A 19,240-nucleotide genomic window follows, 5' to 3' on the forward strand; every position below is an offset into this window, starting at 1 on the left:
TAATGCTCTCTTTGCCTGATTTAAGTAGTCTGCCAACCACAGGGCATGAATAATAAGATCCGAAACATCTCTAATATACATCACAGTAGACCTGTGTGCCCTTTCCCCATTATTCTGTCACTTTTCCAATTCTGTCTGGGATAATGAATGCATCAGCTACTTAGTATTCTATTCCATTCCTCAGAAGGGTAAGATAATTTACTTTCCATTTTTATAAGCCAGTTCAGTAGATTTTGATAGAAATATCTAGACACCAGAGTTATTCCTTATCCTGCTGAAAAGTGCCAGCAGAACTGCCATCCCAGATGGACAGAGGGAATGAAATTTATCCAGCTCATCTAAGGCTTGGGACTGATAAGCGTGTAACAGCACTGGTGTAACAGTTGGGGAAAGGCCACAGTCATGATGTTTCCCTTTCTCTGCCATACCACATGAATATAAATGTAAACATTCTGAATTTTCTGCAGTAGCTCAGTTATGTCACACGTCTTTTGAAAAAACAAACAGGTTTCTCCAGCTGAAGTGGTCAGTGGTAAGCACAGGATATTTCACATTCTTTGCTCACTACCAGTCTAACATCTCAGTTCAGAAGCCAGGGATTTCACAAATAATAAATTGTCAAAGTATTTATGTCAGTCACAGCTATAGCATTCCTATTTACTCTTCATTGTGTTTGACACACACATCCTACAACTAATCTCTCCAAAATCAAACATTCAGGTACAGCAGATGTAAAGTTTCCTCTGTGCTGTTTCTGAATGCACAGTGTAAACAGAGAGGATATAAGTTTATTTAAAAAATCTGTCTTGTGTTTTCTCTGGCTTGTTTCTTCTTCCACTTGCTTTTCCTCCCTACCCCCCCTTCCAGTGGAACTCTGGGTTTTAAAAATATTGAAACCTAGTTCTTATGTTGCTTTAAAATGTTTAGCAAGAACATGATGAGATTATGAAACATGAGCAATGGAATAACAGAGCAATGCCACAGTGGTTGGCAAGCAAATCAGGGATTCAGCTTCTGAAATTAAAGTCAGCCTCTTTTAGAATTAGACACTATCTAAGCGTTATCATACAAGGCTTATCACAAGTGATTCTGAGGGGGCGGCTGAGGGAGAGACATTGGGCCAGATTCTGATCTCAATTATGTGGAGTGATTATTATGCTGTCTCCATATCATGTGCCAGCTCCCTGAAATTGTAGCACATTTTGGCAATGAGTTATTGGTATTTTCTCTCAGCTGAAGGACCCGAATATAGTCTGGACCGTAAAGTGAGTATTATTAATGATTTGTGGCCATTACAGTGTAGTTCTAATTGCCACTGAGACAGCTAGCAATAACTTAGTTGTGAGTTAACTGTCTCCTTCATTACTAAACTTTGGAAAATGGTGTCCCCCATAATCATGCTACATGCAAGTAGCAGAATTTGCAGTTTATTGTGAAAGTTTAATATATGATCTGGAAAGCAGAACTCATGCTAAGAATTATATAGAGGTTCCCTTCCTCCATCTTGTTTTCATTGACCCAGGGGTGGTGGTTATGCAGTTGTGTGACCAGAAGTGCAGTTTGTCAGTATTTTTCCTTATTCTCTTTCACTTTGTTCTCTCCTCTCACTTATTGGATTTATATTTTAATAACTGACTATCCTTTTGGTAGGTAGCACTACTTTATATAATTTAGTCTATGTAATCTGGATCAGATTTTCCATATTATGAGAAACGCCCACAAGAAGGGGCTGGAGAAGAGAAGAAACTCCAAGAGTTTCCTACTGCAAATGTTACTTGCAACATCATCATTTTAGGGGGAGTAGGTGGGCTACAGTTTTGGAGACCAAGAACCCTCCTGGCTCTCTGCATCTCCTGAAAATGGAACTGCCTTCCATGACCTGTTTCACAGGAATGACAAGTGCTTCATTGACCTTGGCCCCAAGGGAAGTTTGGTATCAACCACATCACCATAGTTCTAGTATTAGTAAAACTAGACACCAATTACTGATGATACCCAAGTAACCTGCAAGTAGGTAACAGGCCACATTTGGCAGTGACATACAGAATTTGGGTGTAAGCAATAAAATAGTGTCATTTATACTAACTTGGATGTGCAAAATGAGTAACTTACGTGCAAAGGGGACTGAAGAGAAGTGTCACAGAAAAAGCATCCCTCTGGCAGAATGAAGGCCTCTCCAATGTTGTTATACCCTCAGGTTGTTACTTTTCCTGCTACACAGCAACTTCCACATCCTCAAATGTAAGTTACTCATTTTACACGTACACAGATCTGGCATTTTGTGCAAGTGACACTTTTGCCACTTACACATTTACAATCAATTTACACCACACATGCAACTTTTGCATCACTATTTAAGTCACTGCTGAATTTAGCCCAGCAAGCCAGAGTTTGATCTCAATTACTACAAACATAAATCCATGCAGCTTCACTGATGTTTGTGGAGCTATTTTAGATTCACATTTTAATGTTACTAAATAGACCCAAGGATCCACCATCACATATTCTGATTTAATAGTAAGATATGGTTTTCAATAATTGGATGGGTTTAATCCAAATCATTTAACAAAGCTCAGGAGTATTGAAGAAAGCAATACCGTGTTGGCAGATGGATTGAATAAGATCACATAACAGGACTTTTCTGTCTTTAATTTCTAGGATTCTGCCAGTGGTAAAATACACATGAAGAGGTACCTTTGTTGGATTTTTAATAAACTTTAATTTTCAAAAGAGTGTTCTCCAGTGACACCTTTTTAAAAAGGTAGACGTTTATTTGATGCTATGTTAAACCCCAGAATTATAAAGAAATAGTTAAAATGCAGAATTAAAGCTGATGGAGAAAGCTGTATAGAAATGCAAGGCCTTGTTGTGAATTGTATTTAGAGTAGAATTCAGAAAGATCATATGCGTCTCAGGTTATAGTCAGTTTATTTTTTAAATCTGCCCACAGACTTCATATTTAAGAGCTCTTTGCTTCATTCCACTGGAGCAAATAACATTAAAATGGATAAAAAACACCAGAACAGTAGCAGAGGAGAAATAGTGGTTCCTTAACTTCATACTGCTTCACTCACTGTGACCCACAGAAGTACACCTATGCCAACCAGCTCCGTACTGCAGGGCCTCTGGAGGGTTTCAGAGAGAGGTCTGAGCAGAAACTGGGCAATGGTCTCTTTGTGGCATTTTCCTCCTCTCTGAAGCTTATGCTGTCCCCTAAGCATCTGCTATTCTCTCAAGATGGGCAGTTGAACATGCCAATCAAGTAGAGGCAATGAGTGCATTTCCTCTGAGGGAGCTACGCTGCCAGAAATTCTGAGGAGGTTGAGCAACACAACAGAACAGCTGGTACTCTGCAGGTTTCCAGCTTCCTTTTCCATTTGGTCCAGAGGATCTGCAGGATTAAGAGGCTAAACCTTCTCTCTCTCCCATTCTCAAATCTCTCCCATTGTTGAGAGCATGCATCAAGATCTCCGCAAGGTGAGCCAAATGGAGTTTCTGGAGCTCTCTCTTCTCCCATGGGTTCTATCACCAGGGAGAGGGTAGTGTGTGCCTTTACATTTTTCCTCCCTGTACTAAAAGCTAAAGGTGTAATTAAGAGTGATGGATCCAAAACAAACCCTCAAATGTGGCTCACCAAAACTTGATTGCTTTATTCTTATCACTATCTGAGGATGTTTAAACCTAACTGAAGTTTCAAACAAAAGTCTCCACGACTCAAGTATCAGCTTTGAGAATTCTCTAATGGGTGTAACCAGTTAAATGTATTAACTCCATTTAATTGAAATTAATACCTTAATTTCTTGAGCAAACTTCAAAAATGTGTTTCAGCTAAATTTCTCATTGGCAAGGTATAGGTCTGAAGTGTAATTTCTTAAATGCAATTGCAAATTGGAATAAATATGTTGCAGTAAAAGCTATATCAGAAAGGAACACAGAATGAGTGATAAAGATAGCACAACATTTGCCAAGGGCCGTCGTCAACAAGTAGGCCCAGATTCCACTAATGCAATTAAAAACCAAACTGTGGATATACTTTTGCAGTTGCAACACAGAAAATATGGAACTTATTAATAACAAAGATGTTATATAAATTCATGCATAGCCCAGAATTTTTGGCATAAAACAGGTGTCAGAGTTTTTTAAAAAAGATAATCAAACAGCACATTCTGCTTCTATTTTTCACACCCAGGAGATTGAGTAATGCCAGCAGCTAATTAGCTAGTCAACCACAAACTTTTGCAAAATTATGATGTAACTTCTTCTGTTACCCTTTTTCCTATTTTGTATACTTTACATTAGTAACAGACTAAATTAGTAACAGAGTAGATCACATTATTATATTTGTTACAGTTTCACAAGATATAATCCTGAAAGATGACAATTAAGATTTAAAAAACTGTATCAAAAGATTAAAGCTATCAAAGTATTCTTAATAGAGCTCTTCAATTTGAGGACGCTTCATTTCAGTTTGTGGCCTAGGCAACCATAGAAGTACGCAAGCAGTCTGGACCATGCTGTCAATTTTAAATAGAAATGTGATCTATACCTATTGTGACGATCACGTCCCTCGATCTGCTGGCAATGCCCCTACTTATACATCCCAAAATGCCATTGGCCTTCTTGGCAACAAGGGCACACTGTTGACTCATATCCAGCTTCTTGTCCACTGTAACCCTTAGGTCCTTTTCTGCAGAACTGCTGCCTAGCCATTCACTCCCTAGTCTGTAGCGGTGCATGGGATTCTTCTGTCCTAAGTGCAGGACTCTGCCCTTGTTCTTGTTGAACCTCATCAGATTTCTTTTGGCCCAATCCTCTAATTTGTCTAGGGCCCTCTGTATCCTATCCCTACCCTCCAGCGTATCTACCACTCCTCCCAGTTTAGTGTCATCTGCAAACTTGCTGAGAGTGCAATCCACGCCATCCTCCAGATCATTAATGAAGATATTGAACAAAACCGGCTCCAGGACCGACCCTTGGGGCACTCCACTTGATACCAGCTGCCAACTAGACATGGAGCCATTGATCACTACCCGTTGAGCCCGACAATCTAGCCAGCGTTCTATCCACCTTATAGTCCATTCATCCAGCCCATACTTCTTTAACTTGCTGGCAAGAATGCTGTGGGAGACTGTGTCAAAAGTTTTGCTAAAGTCAAGGAATAACACATCCACTGCTTTCCCCTCATCCACAGAGTCAGTTATCTCATCATAGAAGGCAATTAGATTAGTCAGGCATGATTTGCCCTTGGTGAATCCATGCTGACTGTTCCTGATCACTTTCCTCTCCTCTAAGTGCTTCAGAATTGATTCCTTGAGGACCTGCTCCAAGATTTTTCCAGGGAATGAGGTGAGGCTGACTGACCCGTAGTTCCCCAGATCCTCCTTCTTCCCTTTTTTAAAGATGGGCACTACATTAGCCTTTTTCCAGTCGTCCGGGACCTCCCCCGATTGCCGTGAGTTTTCAAAGATAATGGCCAATGGCTCTGGAATCACATTTGCCAACTCCTTTAGCACTCTCGGATGCAGAGCATCTGGCCCCATGGACTTGTGCTTCTCCAGCTTTTCTAAATAGTCCCGAACCACTTCTTTGTCCACAGAGGGCTGGTCACCTCCTCCCCATGCTGTGCTGCCCAGTGCAGTAGTCTGGGAGCTGACCTTGTTCGTGAAGACAGAGGCAAAAAAAGCATTCAGTACATTAGCTTTTTCCACATCCTCTGTCACTAGGCTGCCTCCCTCATTCAGTAAGGGGCCCACACTTTCCTTGACTTTCTTCTTGTTGCTAACATACCTGAAGAAACCCTTCTTGTTACTCTTAACATCTCTTGCTAGCTGCAACTCCAAGTGTGATTTGGCCTTCCTGATTTCACTCCTGCATGCCCGAGCAATATTTTTATACTCTTCCTGGTCATTTGTCCAATCTTCCACTTCTTGTAAGCTTCTTTTTTGTGTTTAAGATCAGCAAGGATTTCACTGTTAAGCCAAGCTGGTCGCCTGCCATATTTACTATTCTTTCTACACATTGGGATGGTTTGTCCCTGTAACCTCAATAAGGATTCTTTAAAATACAGCCAGCTCTCCTGGACTCCTTTCCCCCTCATGTTATTCTCCCAGGGGATCCTGCCCATCAGTTCCCTGATGGAGCCAAAGTCTGCTTTTCTGAAGTCCAGGGTCCATATTCTGCTGCTCTCATTTCTTCCTTGTGTCAGGATCCTGAACTCGACCATCTCATGGTCACTGCCTCCCAGGTTCCCATCCACTTTTGCTTCCCCAGCTAATTCTTCCCAGTTTGTGAGCAGCAGGTCAAGAAGAGCTCTGCCCCTAGTTGGTTCCTCCAGCACTTGCACCAGGAAATTGTCCCCTACACTTTCCAAAAACTTCCTGGATTGTCTGTACACAGCTGTATTGCTCTCCCAGCAGATATCAGGGTGATTGAAGTTTCTCATGAGAACCAGGGCCTGAGACCTAGTAACTTCCGTGAGTTGCCGGAAGAAAGCCCGTCCACCTCATCCCCCTGGTCCGGTGGTCTATAGCAGACTCCCACCACAACATCACCCTTGTTGCTCACACTTCTAAACTTAATCCAGAGACTCTCAGGTTTTTCTGCAGTTTCATACCGGAGCTTCGAGCAGTCATACTGCTCTCTTACATACAGTGCAACTCCCCCACCTTTTCTGCCCTGCCTGTCCTTCCTGAACAGTTTATATCCATCCATGACAGTACTCCAGTCATGTGAGTTATCCCACCAAGTCTCTGTTATTCCAATCACATCATAATTCCTTGACTGTGCCAGGACTTCCAGTTCTCCCTGCTTGTTTCCCAGGCTTCTTGCTTTTGTGTATAAATGCAAACTGAGGGCTGCCGTGAACCTCTGAGGCGAGCAAATCCGCCAATAAGCGCAGGACCCACCAAGGCAGAGGAGGAACTTTGTCACACTATATAAAAAATATGTAATGATAATATCTAATGGGGTATTTATTTTGCATGAAACAAACAGACATTCAAATGGCATGTTAGAGAAGACAATGTGAGGTGTAAATCTTTGAGCTGAATCACTGAAAGTTTTATAAGCCCTGATCAACCATATGTTTGGTATGTCATGCAGACTAGAATCATTTCATAGGCAGGACTCCCTCACCTTGCCACTGAAGTTCAGGGACTGTAGTGTTGCAGAAGTGTGTACAGCTGTTTTGACTTCTTTCATTGTTATTTCCTTTTAGGGTTTGACCAAGCACAACACCTAGCATAACGTGTCCTGGTCCATAATTAGGGGTCCTAGCGCTACAGTAATACAAACAACAACAAATGGGTCAAATGACTTTATATTGGTGCAGGGTGAGCTACTAAACATGGACAAAACCATCAAGGAGTGTGATGAGACTTTACATAAAGATTCTGTTCAAAGTTCAAAAGTGGGTGAGGGAAAGAGGATGGAGTCATGCAAATTTGGCCAAAAGATCACACTGCAAATGGGCTCACAGAAAGTAACTTGTATGAGAGATTTACTGACTGCAGCTAAACGAGCAGGTTTTCAGCATATGGTTCAACATATCTTACAAAAACTGCTACGACATGAGATTTTTGCACAAAGACACTGGAATTTGCAAGTTGCAAGAAGCCATAAAGGAGACACCCTGTTTTCTCACTGGATGTTGAGAAAGGACACATCAGATTCTGGCTGGACATTTCAAATCTTTATCAGAACCATGGGTCAGTTTCTGATTAGTCCACATCAGCTTTGCCAAAAAGAGGACCCAGCAGAAAAACGTACAAAATTCTGTGTTGTTCAATACATCGTGCCCTGAAGCCCAAACATCTGGATGAGAGAGACTGAATAGATCTGTTATTGCCTGGCCAGTGAGACTGACCCTTCTGTTAACAACTAGTCTTGTTATTGTCTAGAAATTATGCTATATCAAAAGTAACGGAGCACTGAAGCTGGAGAAACTCATTACACTAATTAAATCTAGTACTATTTAGCAGAGAAAGTTGTGCTTCCCTGCAGCAAGAGTTACTGCAAGAAACCTTGAGTCTTTCTGTGGGATTTTTGAGGCTGATTTTGGTCAAAAGAACTAACAGCTTCAAAGAGGGAAGGAGCTTTCAATTGGCTTGCAAGCTAGATATTTATCACAATTTGAATCTTTGGGGTAAAGTGGTATAAGAGCTGGCAGTATGGGACACATTCTAGAGAATTTTGATGCTTTTCTACTTTATTACCTGCATATTTTGTTTTTGTTTAATGTGTGATAGTCGTGCACATGCACAAGACAATGCTTGGCTGCGAGTATCTCCTTCGCAAGGTAATTTTGAACTGAATTAACATTCTTTGATAATTAAGTAGCTTGTTTAAAGTTCTAGATTCGACTGTAGAACTGTTTGGTTGAACTGACATGAGCCATGCCATCATTCCATTGGTAGATAAACCTGATAGGAATTAAGAAAGAATCCACAGTTCCATGTTAGTACCAACAAATCACCTGCTCAGACTGGTACTGAAGTCACATGGAAGCTTGCCTTTGTAAGAAGATTGTGATAAGGTGCTGAATGAATTAAACTGATTTATTATCACTAAAAGATGTAACATCCCATGTTGAGTTCAAGTTTTGACACTAAACTGTTATCTAACCATTCTTATTTGGCTGTAGGTAATTTCTTGTTTGCTTTAAAAGCTATTTTGTCTAATCAAATAAAAATAATAATGATCCTGCCTGGATCATTACTTAAGCTAAAGATCCAAAGAACAATGAGGAATCTAGTAGAGGTAACTGGTTAATTAAAATTATTTAACCACTGTGTGTTTTCTCTCACACTCCCTGTACTTCCTATTTCTGTTCCCCAGACTATCCATTTAACACCATATTATTTAACATTTATATTCCAGTCATATCCCAACGTCCCATCAGCACTAGGGCCATATAGAGCTAGGTGCTGTACAAACATATAGTAGAAAATGGTCCCTGTCCCAAAAAACTTGGAATGTAAACAGTAATGGACAAACTCCTGGTCCACCAGACAACCTGCTCTGCCACAACTAAAGCTAGGTGCTTAAGTTCATGCACCCAAGTTTGAAAATCTGCCATAAATTCAAGAAGGCACATTGAGCTTTAGCATCTGTAGGATTTTTTCTTTTAAAAAAAGCATCAAGCATTATCTGCTAAATCCTTTACACTGCATTTACCTTTAAACCTGGTAGGTTTATTTAAATTGGTTCTGCATTAGATGCCTAAGCAATCTCCTGTTTCTGAAAATTTGTTTAATACTTTAATGAATTTACAACCAAACATAATTACTAACTTCCATTTAATTTCTAGAAATAATCGTGTAACTCAACATAAGCCCTGAAAGAGGTGTTAAATTACTACAAGCCAGTTTTACTCAAGGTGATTAGGTGCTTTTGAAAATTTAACGAGGTGGGTGAACACCTAACTCTAGGAGTTAGATGCTTTTGAAAATCCCCCTAGGTGCATATATGCATCTTTCGGTGTCTAAAGGTGTCCTTCACAAATCAGGCCCTGCATCTAAATACACATATAGTGAAACTGTCCAAGGAATGCTAAAACACATTCTGTGGAAAGCATCAAAACGGTTGACAGTGGGAAACCTACAACAAAACCCTGCACAGTGATTTGAAGATATGCCTTACAAAGCCAAAGGCATGTGAATGGGAACATAAAGATATATTTGAGTAAGCAGAATGGTAGAACTATGTACACAAAGTTCATTTATTAGTGTTTGAATAATGGTGACACCATAGCAGAATTTTCGGAAGCATTATCAATCCATCGCTAACTTCATGGGAGAAATGTTCAGTCTGAAAATTTAAAGCTGACTTCTCTCTGCTGCTCCAAATGTGAAAGAAACATTCTCCTGGCAGGCATGTCATGTTAATGGGAAGAACTTGTATGTCACAATGGAAAAATATCTCCCCCAGCTCTAAACATCAAGCAGCACTTTTAGCTTAAAATGTACCTGCTTCCGTTCTCACCTCTGACACTTGTCCATTTAGTGGAGGTGGTGAGAGGGAAGTGGAGATAAGCATTCACAGACCAATAGATTTGGAATGCCAGAAGGGACCATTATCATCATCTAGTCTGATCTCCTGCACAACGCAGGCCAGAGAACCTTACCCAGTAAGTTCTGCATCAGGCCCATAACTTCTGAGCTATAGCATATCATTTTAGTCAGATAGCCAATAGTGATTTAAAGACTTTGTGACAGTCCCTAGGTAAGTTGTTCCAATGGTTAAGAATTTTTCAAAATACTGCCGTATCATTAGTTTGAATTTCTCTAGCTTCAGCTTCCAACCAGAGACCTCGAGGTGCCGACTTCTGTTATTTTTTTCAGCTTGTCAAATACTTTATTACAGTAACAATAATGTTGAGCACTTCTATAGCATTTTCCATCAAAGAACTTAGCAGATGAATCACCGCAGCACCAGCTCAGGATAGGCAAGTACCATACTAAACTGAGGAAGGAGTAAGCATGAAAGTCAATCTGGAATGTAGTAATATCCAAGCTCCCCAAAACAACTCAAGATCTGAAAATCTGTTTCAGAAATAAAGATCTAAATACTTCATATCCAAACTACCCAAACAATAAGAGGTAACTGAGAATAAGAGAATGTATCTGTGACTGCTGTTGCAAGTGGTTGTGGGTATATGCAGAATAATTTACATTTTCTATCTTGTGTATTTCTACGTAAGTTGAATGTATATTAGGGCTGTCAAGTGATTAAAAAAACTAATTGCAGCACTGTTAATAATAGAATACCATTTATTTAAATATTTTTGGCAGTTTTCTACATTTTCAAATATATTGATTTCAATTACTACACAGAATACAAAGTGTGCAGTCCTCACTTTATATTTATTTTTGATTACAAGTGTTTGCCCTGTAAACAACAAAAGAAATAGTATATTTCAATTCACCTAATACAAGTACTGTAGTGCAATCTCTGTATCATGAAAGTTGAATTTACAAATGTAGAATTATGTACAAAAAATAACTGCATTCAAAAATAGAATGTAAAACTTCAGAACCTACAACTCAGTCCTATTTCAGCCAATCACTCAGACAAACAAGTTTGGTTACAATTTGCAGGAGATAATGCTGCCCACTTCTTGCTTACAGTGTCACCTGAAAGTGAGAACAGGCATTCACATGGAACTGTTGTAGTCGGCATTGCAAGATATTTACATGCCAGATGCGCTAAAGATTCATATGTCCCTTCATGTTTCAACCACCATTCCAGAGGACATGCGTCCAGGCTGATGATGGGTTCTGCTAGATAATGATCCAAAGCAGAGCGGACCGATACATGTTCATTATCATCTGAGTCAGATGCCACCAGCAAAAGGTTGATTTTCTTTTTTTGTGGTTCGGGTTCTGTAGTTTCTGCATCAAAGTGTTGCTCTTTTAAGAAACCTGAAAGCATTCTCCACACCTCATCCCTCTCAAATTTTGGAAGGCACTTCAGATTCTTAAACCTTGGGTCGAGTGCTGTATTTATCCGTAGAAATCTCACATTGGTACCTCCTCTGTGTTTTGTCAAATCTGCAGTGAAAGTGTTCTTAAAACCAACAATATGCTGGGTTATCATCCGAGACTGCTATAACATGAAATATATGGCAGAATGCGGGTAAAACACTGAGCAGAAGACATACAATTCTCCCCCAAGGAGTTCAGTCACAAATTTAATTAACACATTATTTTTTTAATGAGCGTCATCAGCATGGAAGCATGTCCTCTGGAATGGTGGCCAAAGCATGAAGAGGCATACGAATGTTTAACATATCTGGCACATAAATACCTTGCAATGCTGGCTATAAAAGTGCCATGTGAATGCCTGTCTCACTTTCTGGGGATACTGTATATAAGAAGCAGGCAGCAGTATCTCTCTTAAATATAAACAAACTTGTTTGTCTTAGCAATTGGCTGAACAAGAAGTAGAACTGAGTGGACTTGGAGGCGTTAAAGTTTTACATTGTTTTGTTTTTGAGTGCAGTTATGTAACAAAAAAAAATCTACATTTGTAAGTTACACTTTCACAATAAAGAGGTTGCACTACAGTACTTTTATGAGGTGAACTGAAAAATACTATTTCTTTTGCTTATCATTTTTACAGTGCAAATATATGTGTAAAAAAATAATAATATAAAGTGAGCACTGTACACTTTGTATTCTGTGTTGTAATAGAAATCAATATATTTGAAAATGTAGAAAAAAATCCAAAAATATTGAATAAATGTCAACTGGTGTTCTATTGTTTAACGGTGTAATTAATCGTGATTATTTTTTTTAATTGCAGTTAATATATTGAGTTAATTGTGTGAGTTAACTCTGATTAATTGACAACCCTGATGTATATATACACAGAATCTTACCCACCCACCCCTACATTGTATAGTCATACACATTACACAGTTTATATGAATACTCCACCCTTTTATTACTCTCCCTAAAACTAAATACAGTTGGCCAAATTGATCACTGGTGTAACTCTATTAATGTACTAAAAATCTGGCCTATCATATGTTCTTGAGAATTTTTCTTAGGTTCAGGGCTGTGAACTTTCTGTTCCTTGTTGATGTTTTTTTAAATCCCAAGAAGTGTTCAACCTTTTTACTGAATTTTAATTGTCAATCCACTTCCTCAGGTGTCAAGAGATATCAGTTTAAAATGTCACTTCTATCCCTACTACTATTATAACACCAGAGATTTCTATAACTGGCAGATAAGAAAAAATTTCCTCCATTTTTGCAGTTTGTTTACTTTGTCCATTTGACAGCACTTTCTGTATAGTTACTTTCGCAATTTGCCATGAATAGTAAATTGATTTTCCTCTTTTGGTGTGGGTTTTTCCAAACAGCAAGAGAAAAATATTTTTAAAAACAGGGAACTCTGATTATAAAACACCTAAAATTGCCATGTGCACTGCCCAAAAGAGCTTTTAATTGTTCTGGTTCTTTCTCATTGAAAAGACTTCAAGTTCAAGGTGTCCCTTTAAGATGAAATCCGCGTAGCTGAATAAGCAGTCAATTTACCAAAAAGACTGATGAGAACTCAGCATAAAGGACATTCTAAAGTCCAGCGTGGGGGGAAGAGGGGGGGGAATCCAGAGTCCTGAAGGCAAGAAAAATGTTTGACAAAGTGTAGACTCAGGCAACAAAGAAACTCCTCTTTATCGAAACATTTTACAACACTTTATGCTGCTTACACACATTGACTTAACCCTTGTATACAATTACTTTATTACACAGAGAGAAAACACTCGCAGAGCCCTGTGTAGCCATACATCACTCATCTTTCCAGTGTGTTCCTAGAGATCAGACCCCAGCTCTGCTATGAAATAGCTTAGAACTGGAAGACTATTCTTGGTATTAACATATAAATGAGCAAACTAAGGTCCATCATCTTGTAATCAGCACCACACAGTTGGAATCCTGTGACCAAAGAGAGCCCCACTGAAATCAGTGGGACTCTGGACACACATGTGCCTGCTAGTTTGGATCCACTCACAAGATGGAAGTGTAAACCTCCCCCTTTACTTCAGAATTCTTGTATCCATTGCAGCATCCTTTCCAGACTCAAAAGTAGTGGAGAGTGGAACTCAATGGTATTGGTTTTAAAACTCAACAGCATGCCATATCAACGTGTCCAGGTAAAAGTGAAGCTGACTATATATTGCATCCACACTCAGGAATAGACTTCAGTGTATCAATGCTAATTTACATCGTCTGAGGATCTGGCCCTTGAAATCTGAAACCAGGGAAATCTTTGCGGGTGGGCTTGGAAAGCACAGGCAACATTCCTCATGATATTTGTAAGGAAGAGAGAAAACACTTCAGTTTGCAGTTTCACAGCTTCATTTGCCCTTTTATCTTGGTATTTGATGCAATTTGTGTTTGTTTTTTTTAAATCAAAACAAGAAATTGGAAGACTCAAAAGACATGCAGCCTTTCAAATTAGATCACCTCTTCACATTCAGACCCATAATTAAGTGACCACAAAGCATTCCCATCTGGTCATATGGCAGTTCAGCAGCACATGCTAAGTGATCTTGGTGGGGATTTTTGGTATTAACCCTAAAGGAAAAACAGGAATACATAAAAAAGACTTTTCTATGGATTGCCTCTTTATTCAGAATGACTGGAATACGACATTCCTTCCAGTACAAAGCATCCAATCCTGCTGTTGGTCATCTCTAGAGAACCAAAACACAACAGTGCTAAAGGCTGCTTTTGACACCAAGCACAGAGTATTATTCATCAGAGCAAGTGATTATTTTTGAGTTCATAGTAGATAGGAGACCTAATCTCAAAAACCACCATCACAAGTGGAACCCTTGCTGAGAGTCTGATCAATAAAGCCAAGGATTGAGTACAATAACTTACCATCTGGCTTCTAGTGTTTCCCATCCAGAACAGGTTTAAGACACTTTGGGCCAGTTTCAGATCTAATTTATACTGGTATAAATCCAGAGAAACTATCAGAGTCAAAGGAGTTCCTCCAGCTTTGCACTGCTGTTTGTGAGATCATAATCTGGCCAACTGATGTGAGGAAATTTGCACTATTGGTGCCAGCACTGAACCAATTCTATGGAGAAAAGACTTCAGTCCCAAGTGCAGTTAATGCAACATCCTTCAGAAGTACCAATTCCACTTTAAAAATGAAAAGAAGACACTGCTGTAGTTGTAACAATGCATCTTCTCTCCGATTTATAGGGGCTCGACCCTGTTAAAGTCCAGGAGAGTTCAATGCAAGTAGGATCATGCACTGGATGCACACAGCTCCCACGGAGATTAATAGGAGTTACGCATGTGCATGAATTTCTTGCAGACTAGACCCAGTAATGCTGTCAAACACTGTACTTGTCAAAAAAATGAGAACGTATTACCAGAACTTGTTCAGACAATGCTGCCAACTCTACAGCTGCAGGGTGTTCTTGGTGTCCTGCTCAGACAGATTCAAGTACTAGTGTGATGTTTGATAGCTGTGTTATAGCAATGCACACTGTGTTGTATGCGCCATTTCACTGTGACAAAACTCTGTCATAATAATAACTTGAGTCCATTTTAAAGAGCTCTCCCTTTTATCATTTCCTGGGCTGGAGTATATTGCAGGCTTCTCCTCTTCTGGTTTAACATTAAACCTTTACCAACAACTCCCTCAATTCCCCTCAAAACCACATACACATCTGTATTAGACACATTACTTATGGCCTATCATCACATATTCTACAAGTTTGGGATAGGTTAGAGGTGAATGATGTTACTCAAGAAGTTTTGCCCATCCAATCCAACGAATTTGCAAGCAGATCATGATTTGCTTCAGCTGGGCCTGCATATTGCAACATATGTGTAACTATGCACTAACATCTAGAATTATATATATTTCCTTTGTCCCTGCTGAGGTCTCATGAGTTATAAACTTTTAAAACAATCCTGTTTCTCACTCTATTTTTCCTAGCACATCTGACAAAAGTGACTAGACAAGTAATAATTAGGCTATGTATTGTATGTCAGAAATGGTATAGAAATCAATTAGTGTGTGTGAGAAATTGTTTCCACTTGAAAAAGCCATGGTATGTTTTTCTGTTACAACATTATAAACATCTCTACATTTTAAGTACTGTTCAAACTAACTGTTTAATCCACAGTGCTCCTGAGAGGCTGATAGGATGCCTATTGTACAGATGGGGAACTGAAGCATAGAGAGATTAACCCATGATTTGCCCAAGGCTACCTAGTGAGTCAGCAGCAGAACCAGGATTAAAACTCAGGCTCTCCAGACTCTCAGAACTCTAGACCATGCTGCTTTTTTCATTTTATTACACAGTATTCATTCACACTCAGGGTCCATGCAGAGTTGTTGAAATCATCCATGTCACATTGTGTAATCATCAACTTTACAAAGAGCTCTGTGCAGAGTTTTAGGGCACACCCATAGAATATTCTACTGGAAAGAATTTCTTTTTAAATATTGAGTGAATACATTACTTATAAAAGCAAAGAGCCAAACATACTTGCAAACACTATTCGAACTTCACCATAAAGCTCAGTTAATGCCCATCTGCCCTGACTTTCATTATCTGACATTCCACTCTTGAGCATCTTGAACTGAGACAATCAAGCATGTCAGTATCTCGCCCTGGAAACAAACTCATACCATAATGTGTTTCTGCCCACAAACTTTGTTTCACACACTCACACCCTGGACACAACTGTTTCCCTGTGATATTAGTAATCTTACCCAAATGGGTAAGGACCAACTCCCTCAGACACAGAATCACATCCTATGCATCTTACTTCACTTAATAGACAATACAGTATGTCCAGTCTGTGTTTTAAAGGAGATAATTAGACTCTTAGTCTTAGCTTTTCACAATGGGCCCTGTTAAGTAGCCTCTCACTTCTTTATTTACTTGGACACAAAGAATACTTTCAATAGTATGTCTGGGGACTGGATGTTAGTTTTCCCCGCTCTTTCTTAGCCCTCACCAATCAGACCTCAAACTCACCTGGCACATGACAAACAAATGTAGGGTGATCAGACGTCCCAATATTTGGGGCTTTGCCTTATATAGGCAACTATAGCCCAGCCCATCCCCTGGGGGGGAAAGTGTCCCAATTTTTCACACTTGCTATCTGGTCACCCCAAACAAAACCCATAATGAAATTATACTATAGCAACTACTTTAAAATTTGCAGTTTTGCAGCCATCCTAGTCAGTCCCTCCAGCATGGGGGATAACTTGAAATCTGCTCACACTGGATTTTTTACTGCAGGGGGTGAGGGGTCTCTCTCTAATGGAGGTTTTCAGGCTTGCAAAGTCCATAAGGCAAACAAGAGTTATCCTGCACACAGACGAGATTTGGAACCGATCCAACAATCTAGTGCAGGATGCATGAGATACAGAGACCAAAACAAAAGCCCATCAAAGAGCAGAGCCCAGTTTATTTATAAATTAACTAAATGATTGTTTTCCCCCTCCTAGATCCCACAACTCACTTCCCAACTAACACCAATAGGAGACCGCCCACCACCCCAAAAACCTATTCTCCCATGCCAAAGTGCTCAAAATTGGACAATAATTTGGGGTGAACAAATCCAGACACGCAGGGCTTAGTTTTCAGAGAGAAGCACCCTCAACTCCAAGGGAAGTCAGTGAAAGAGGTGGATGCGCGGCACTTCTGCAAATCATACCCAAGCATCTCAAGCTGGGCACCAAAGAGCTGAGACAACGAGCCCCCCCCCCCCCCCCGAAATAAGAGCACTCCTGAAACTTGAGCCCTGGCGTTTACAGCCTCAGCCGAGCAACCTTTCAGTTTCACCTTTCAAGCTAAGTTCGTAACCTCCCCCGCTCCATGTTTACCATAGACAGAGCAATACCTCCCCCCTCAACAACCACCACCTTCATAGCTAGCTCCGACAAAAGTGCATAACAAAAGATCAACTTTGCTGCAGCCTCTGCTGATTAGCAAATGCAGGCTGCGTTTTAGGCAAGGGGGAGCTTGAGTATATCAGAAGTTTAAGATGTATGTTTCTTAAACCGCTCCACGCACAATACTTCTCCAGGGTTGACTAGCCAGAGCTGGAAACTGCAGCCTTGTTTATTCACACAGGAAGAAAAAGCCCTGTTAAGTATACGTGGTGTACATGGCAAGAGTTAGTGATGACTGCATAGCATATGACTAAAATGAAGCCCCAAATGTAATAAACAGAGACAAACGCATAGGGGCACATATTTAAATGCGCCCTGTGTAGCCATTAGAGCCACACTGCTCTACCGATCCTTTCTAGAAGGCTGTACACAGTTCTGTGCTGCTGAGTCAGCCACCTCTCCCGTTATCGCACAAGATTACAATTAGACCTTGCATCAGTACCCAGGGAAAGTGATTAGAAAGTCTCAGAGCTTTATATGTGATTGATTACATTAGCACTTCTATAATTAGCTGGTGTTTATTCATCACCTCACCCCTGCGCGCGTGGACTATCTAAATCCCCAATGATGTACCATATTTAAATGCACCTCTCGCTTTCCTTCCTCCGAAGTGTGACACAATATTTCTAGTTAGGCTCAAGAGAGAAGAAAAAACAAACAGCAATAATTTAGCTATACAGGATTGTAGAGTAAATTGCAAATCAACTACAAGTTTGAACTGCCTCATCTGCATTCAAATTAATATATTTCTGTTATTGTATATACTTATGATCGTAGATTTGATTTTTCTGTAATAGTTTATTTAGTGTCAGGGTTAAAGTTCCTTGCTTGGTTTCAGGTATTCTTAGATATAATTTTGGATATTACTTAACCAGACACTGATATTATTCTTTGATCTGTATTTTTCTTTTCTCCACATTAATACATTACTTGAACTCAATTTCATACATAAGCACCTGGAGTAAATAAAATTCTAAACTTACCACATGTGCTACACTTCTAAAGCCAGCATTTATGAGCATCAGTTTCCAGCGTTCCTCAATAGTCTCTGGAACTGGTGTGTAAACATAATATGCTACCAGAACAGACGCCAAAAGAAGGCACAGGGATTTAGTTCCCATGTTTTACTATCCACTTCTTTCAAGACTGATCAGAGTACACGTTCTCTCTGACTCTTAACAGTTGCAAATCAGCACACGCTGATAGGGCAAAGTTAATCTGTCGTTATTTTTGGATCACGCCCAGTAGGTGAATTCTCATCCGATCACCCTGAACAGAGGTCGTTCTGCTACACAGAGGGGAAACGTGTGTTTAAGCGGAAAGCATTCAGCTCCAATATTTAAATGTAAGGATTAAACATCAAAGTAAATACATGGATATCACGCAGGGGCTTTTCTAACAAGAACCACAGCTCTGAAAGAATGGAGAGGAAAATGCAGTTACAAAAATAAATACGGAGTGCAGCATATGAATTAAGAGCTGCAGCAAAAAAGCCCCTGGAAGGTCCACCTGTCTGATAAGTTTGTTCTTCATCACTATGCAGGGAACTTGAAATAAATGCAAACGCTTGTCCCACTTGTAGAGATATAGAATTTACTGGTTTCAGAGTGGTAGCGTGTTAGTCTGTATCAGCAGAAAGAACAAGGAGTACTTGTGGCACCTTAGAGACGAACAAATTTATTTGGGCATAAGCTTTCGTGGGCTAAAACCCACTTCATCAGATGCATGCAGTGGAAAATACAGTAGGAAGATATATGTACACAGAGAAAATGAAAAAATGGGGGTTGCCATAGCAACTCTCA

At 39.8% G+C, this 19,240-nt stretch overlaps 1 protein-coding gene across 1 annotated transcript in view; it reads right to left on the reverse strand.

Annotated features, from left to right (window-relative positions):
• LOC140916878 (arylacetamide deacetylase-like) overlaps nt 1–18,613 on the reverse strand; it is a 32,703-nt gene extending 14,090 nt beyond the window's left edge. The window contains exon 1 of the mRNA XM_073358768.1: nt 18,422–18,613. Coding sequence (XP_073214869.1) covers nt 18,422–18,559 — 138 coding nt within the window. The 5' untranslated portion in view covers nt 18,560–18,613. The remainder of the gene's footprint in view (nt 1–18,421) is intronic.
• Between the last annotated feature and the right edge of the window lie 627 nt (nt 18,614–19,240).

The sequence above is a fragment of the Lepidochelys kempii genome, chromosome 9 (genome assembly GCF_965140265.1).
Source record: "Lepidochelys kempii isolate rLepKem1 chromosome 9, rLepKem1.hap2, whole genome shotgun sequence".
Classification (NCBI taxonomy): Eukaryota; Metazoa; Chordata; order Testudines; family Cheloniidae; genus Lepidochelys; species Lepidochelys kempii.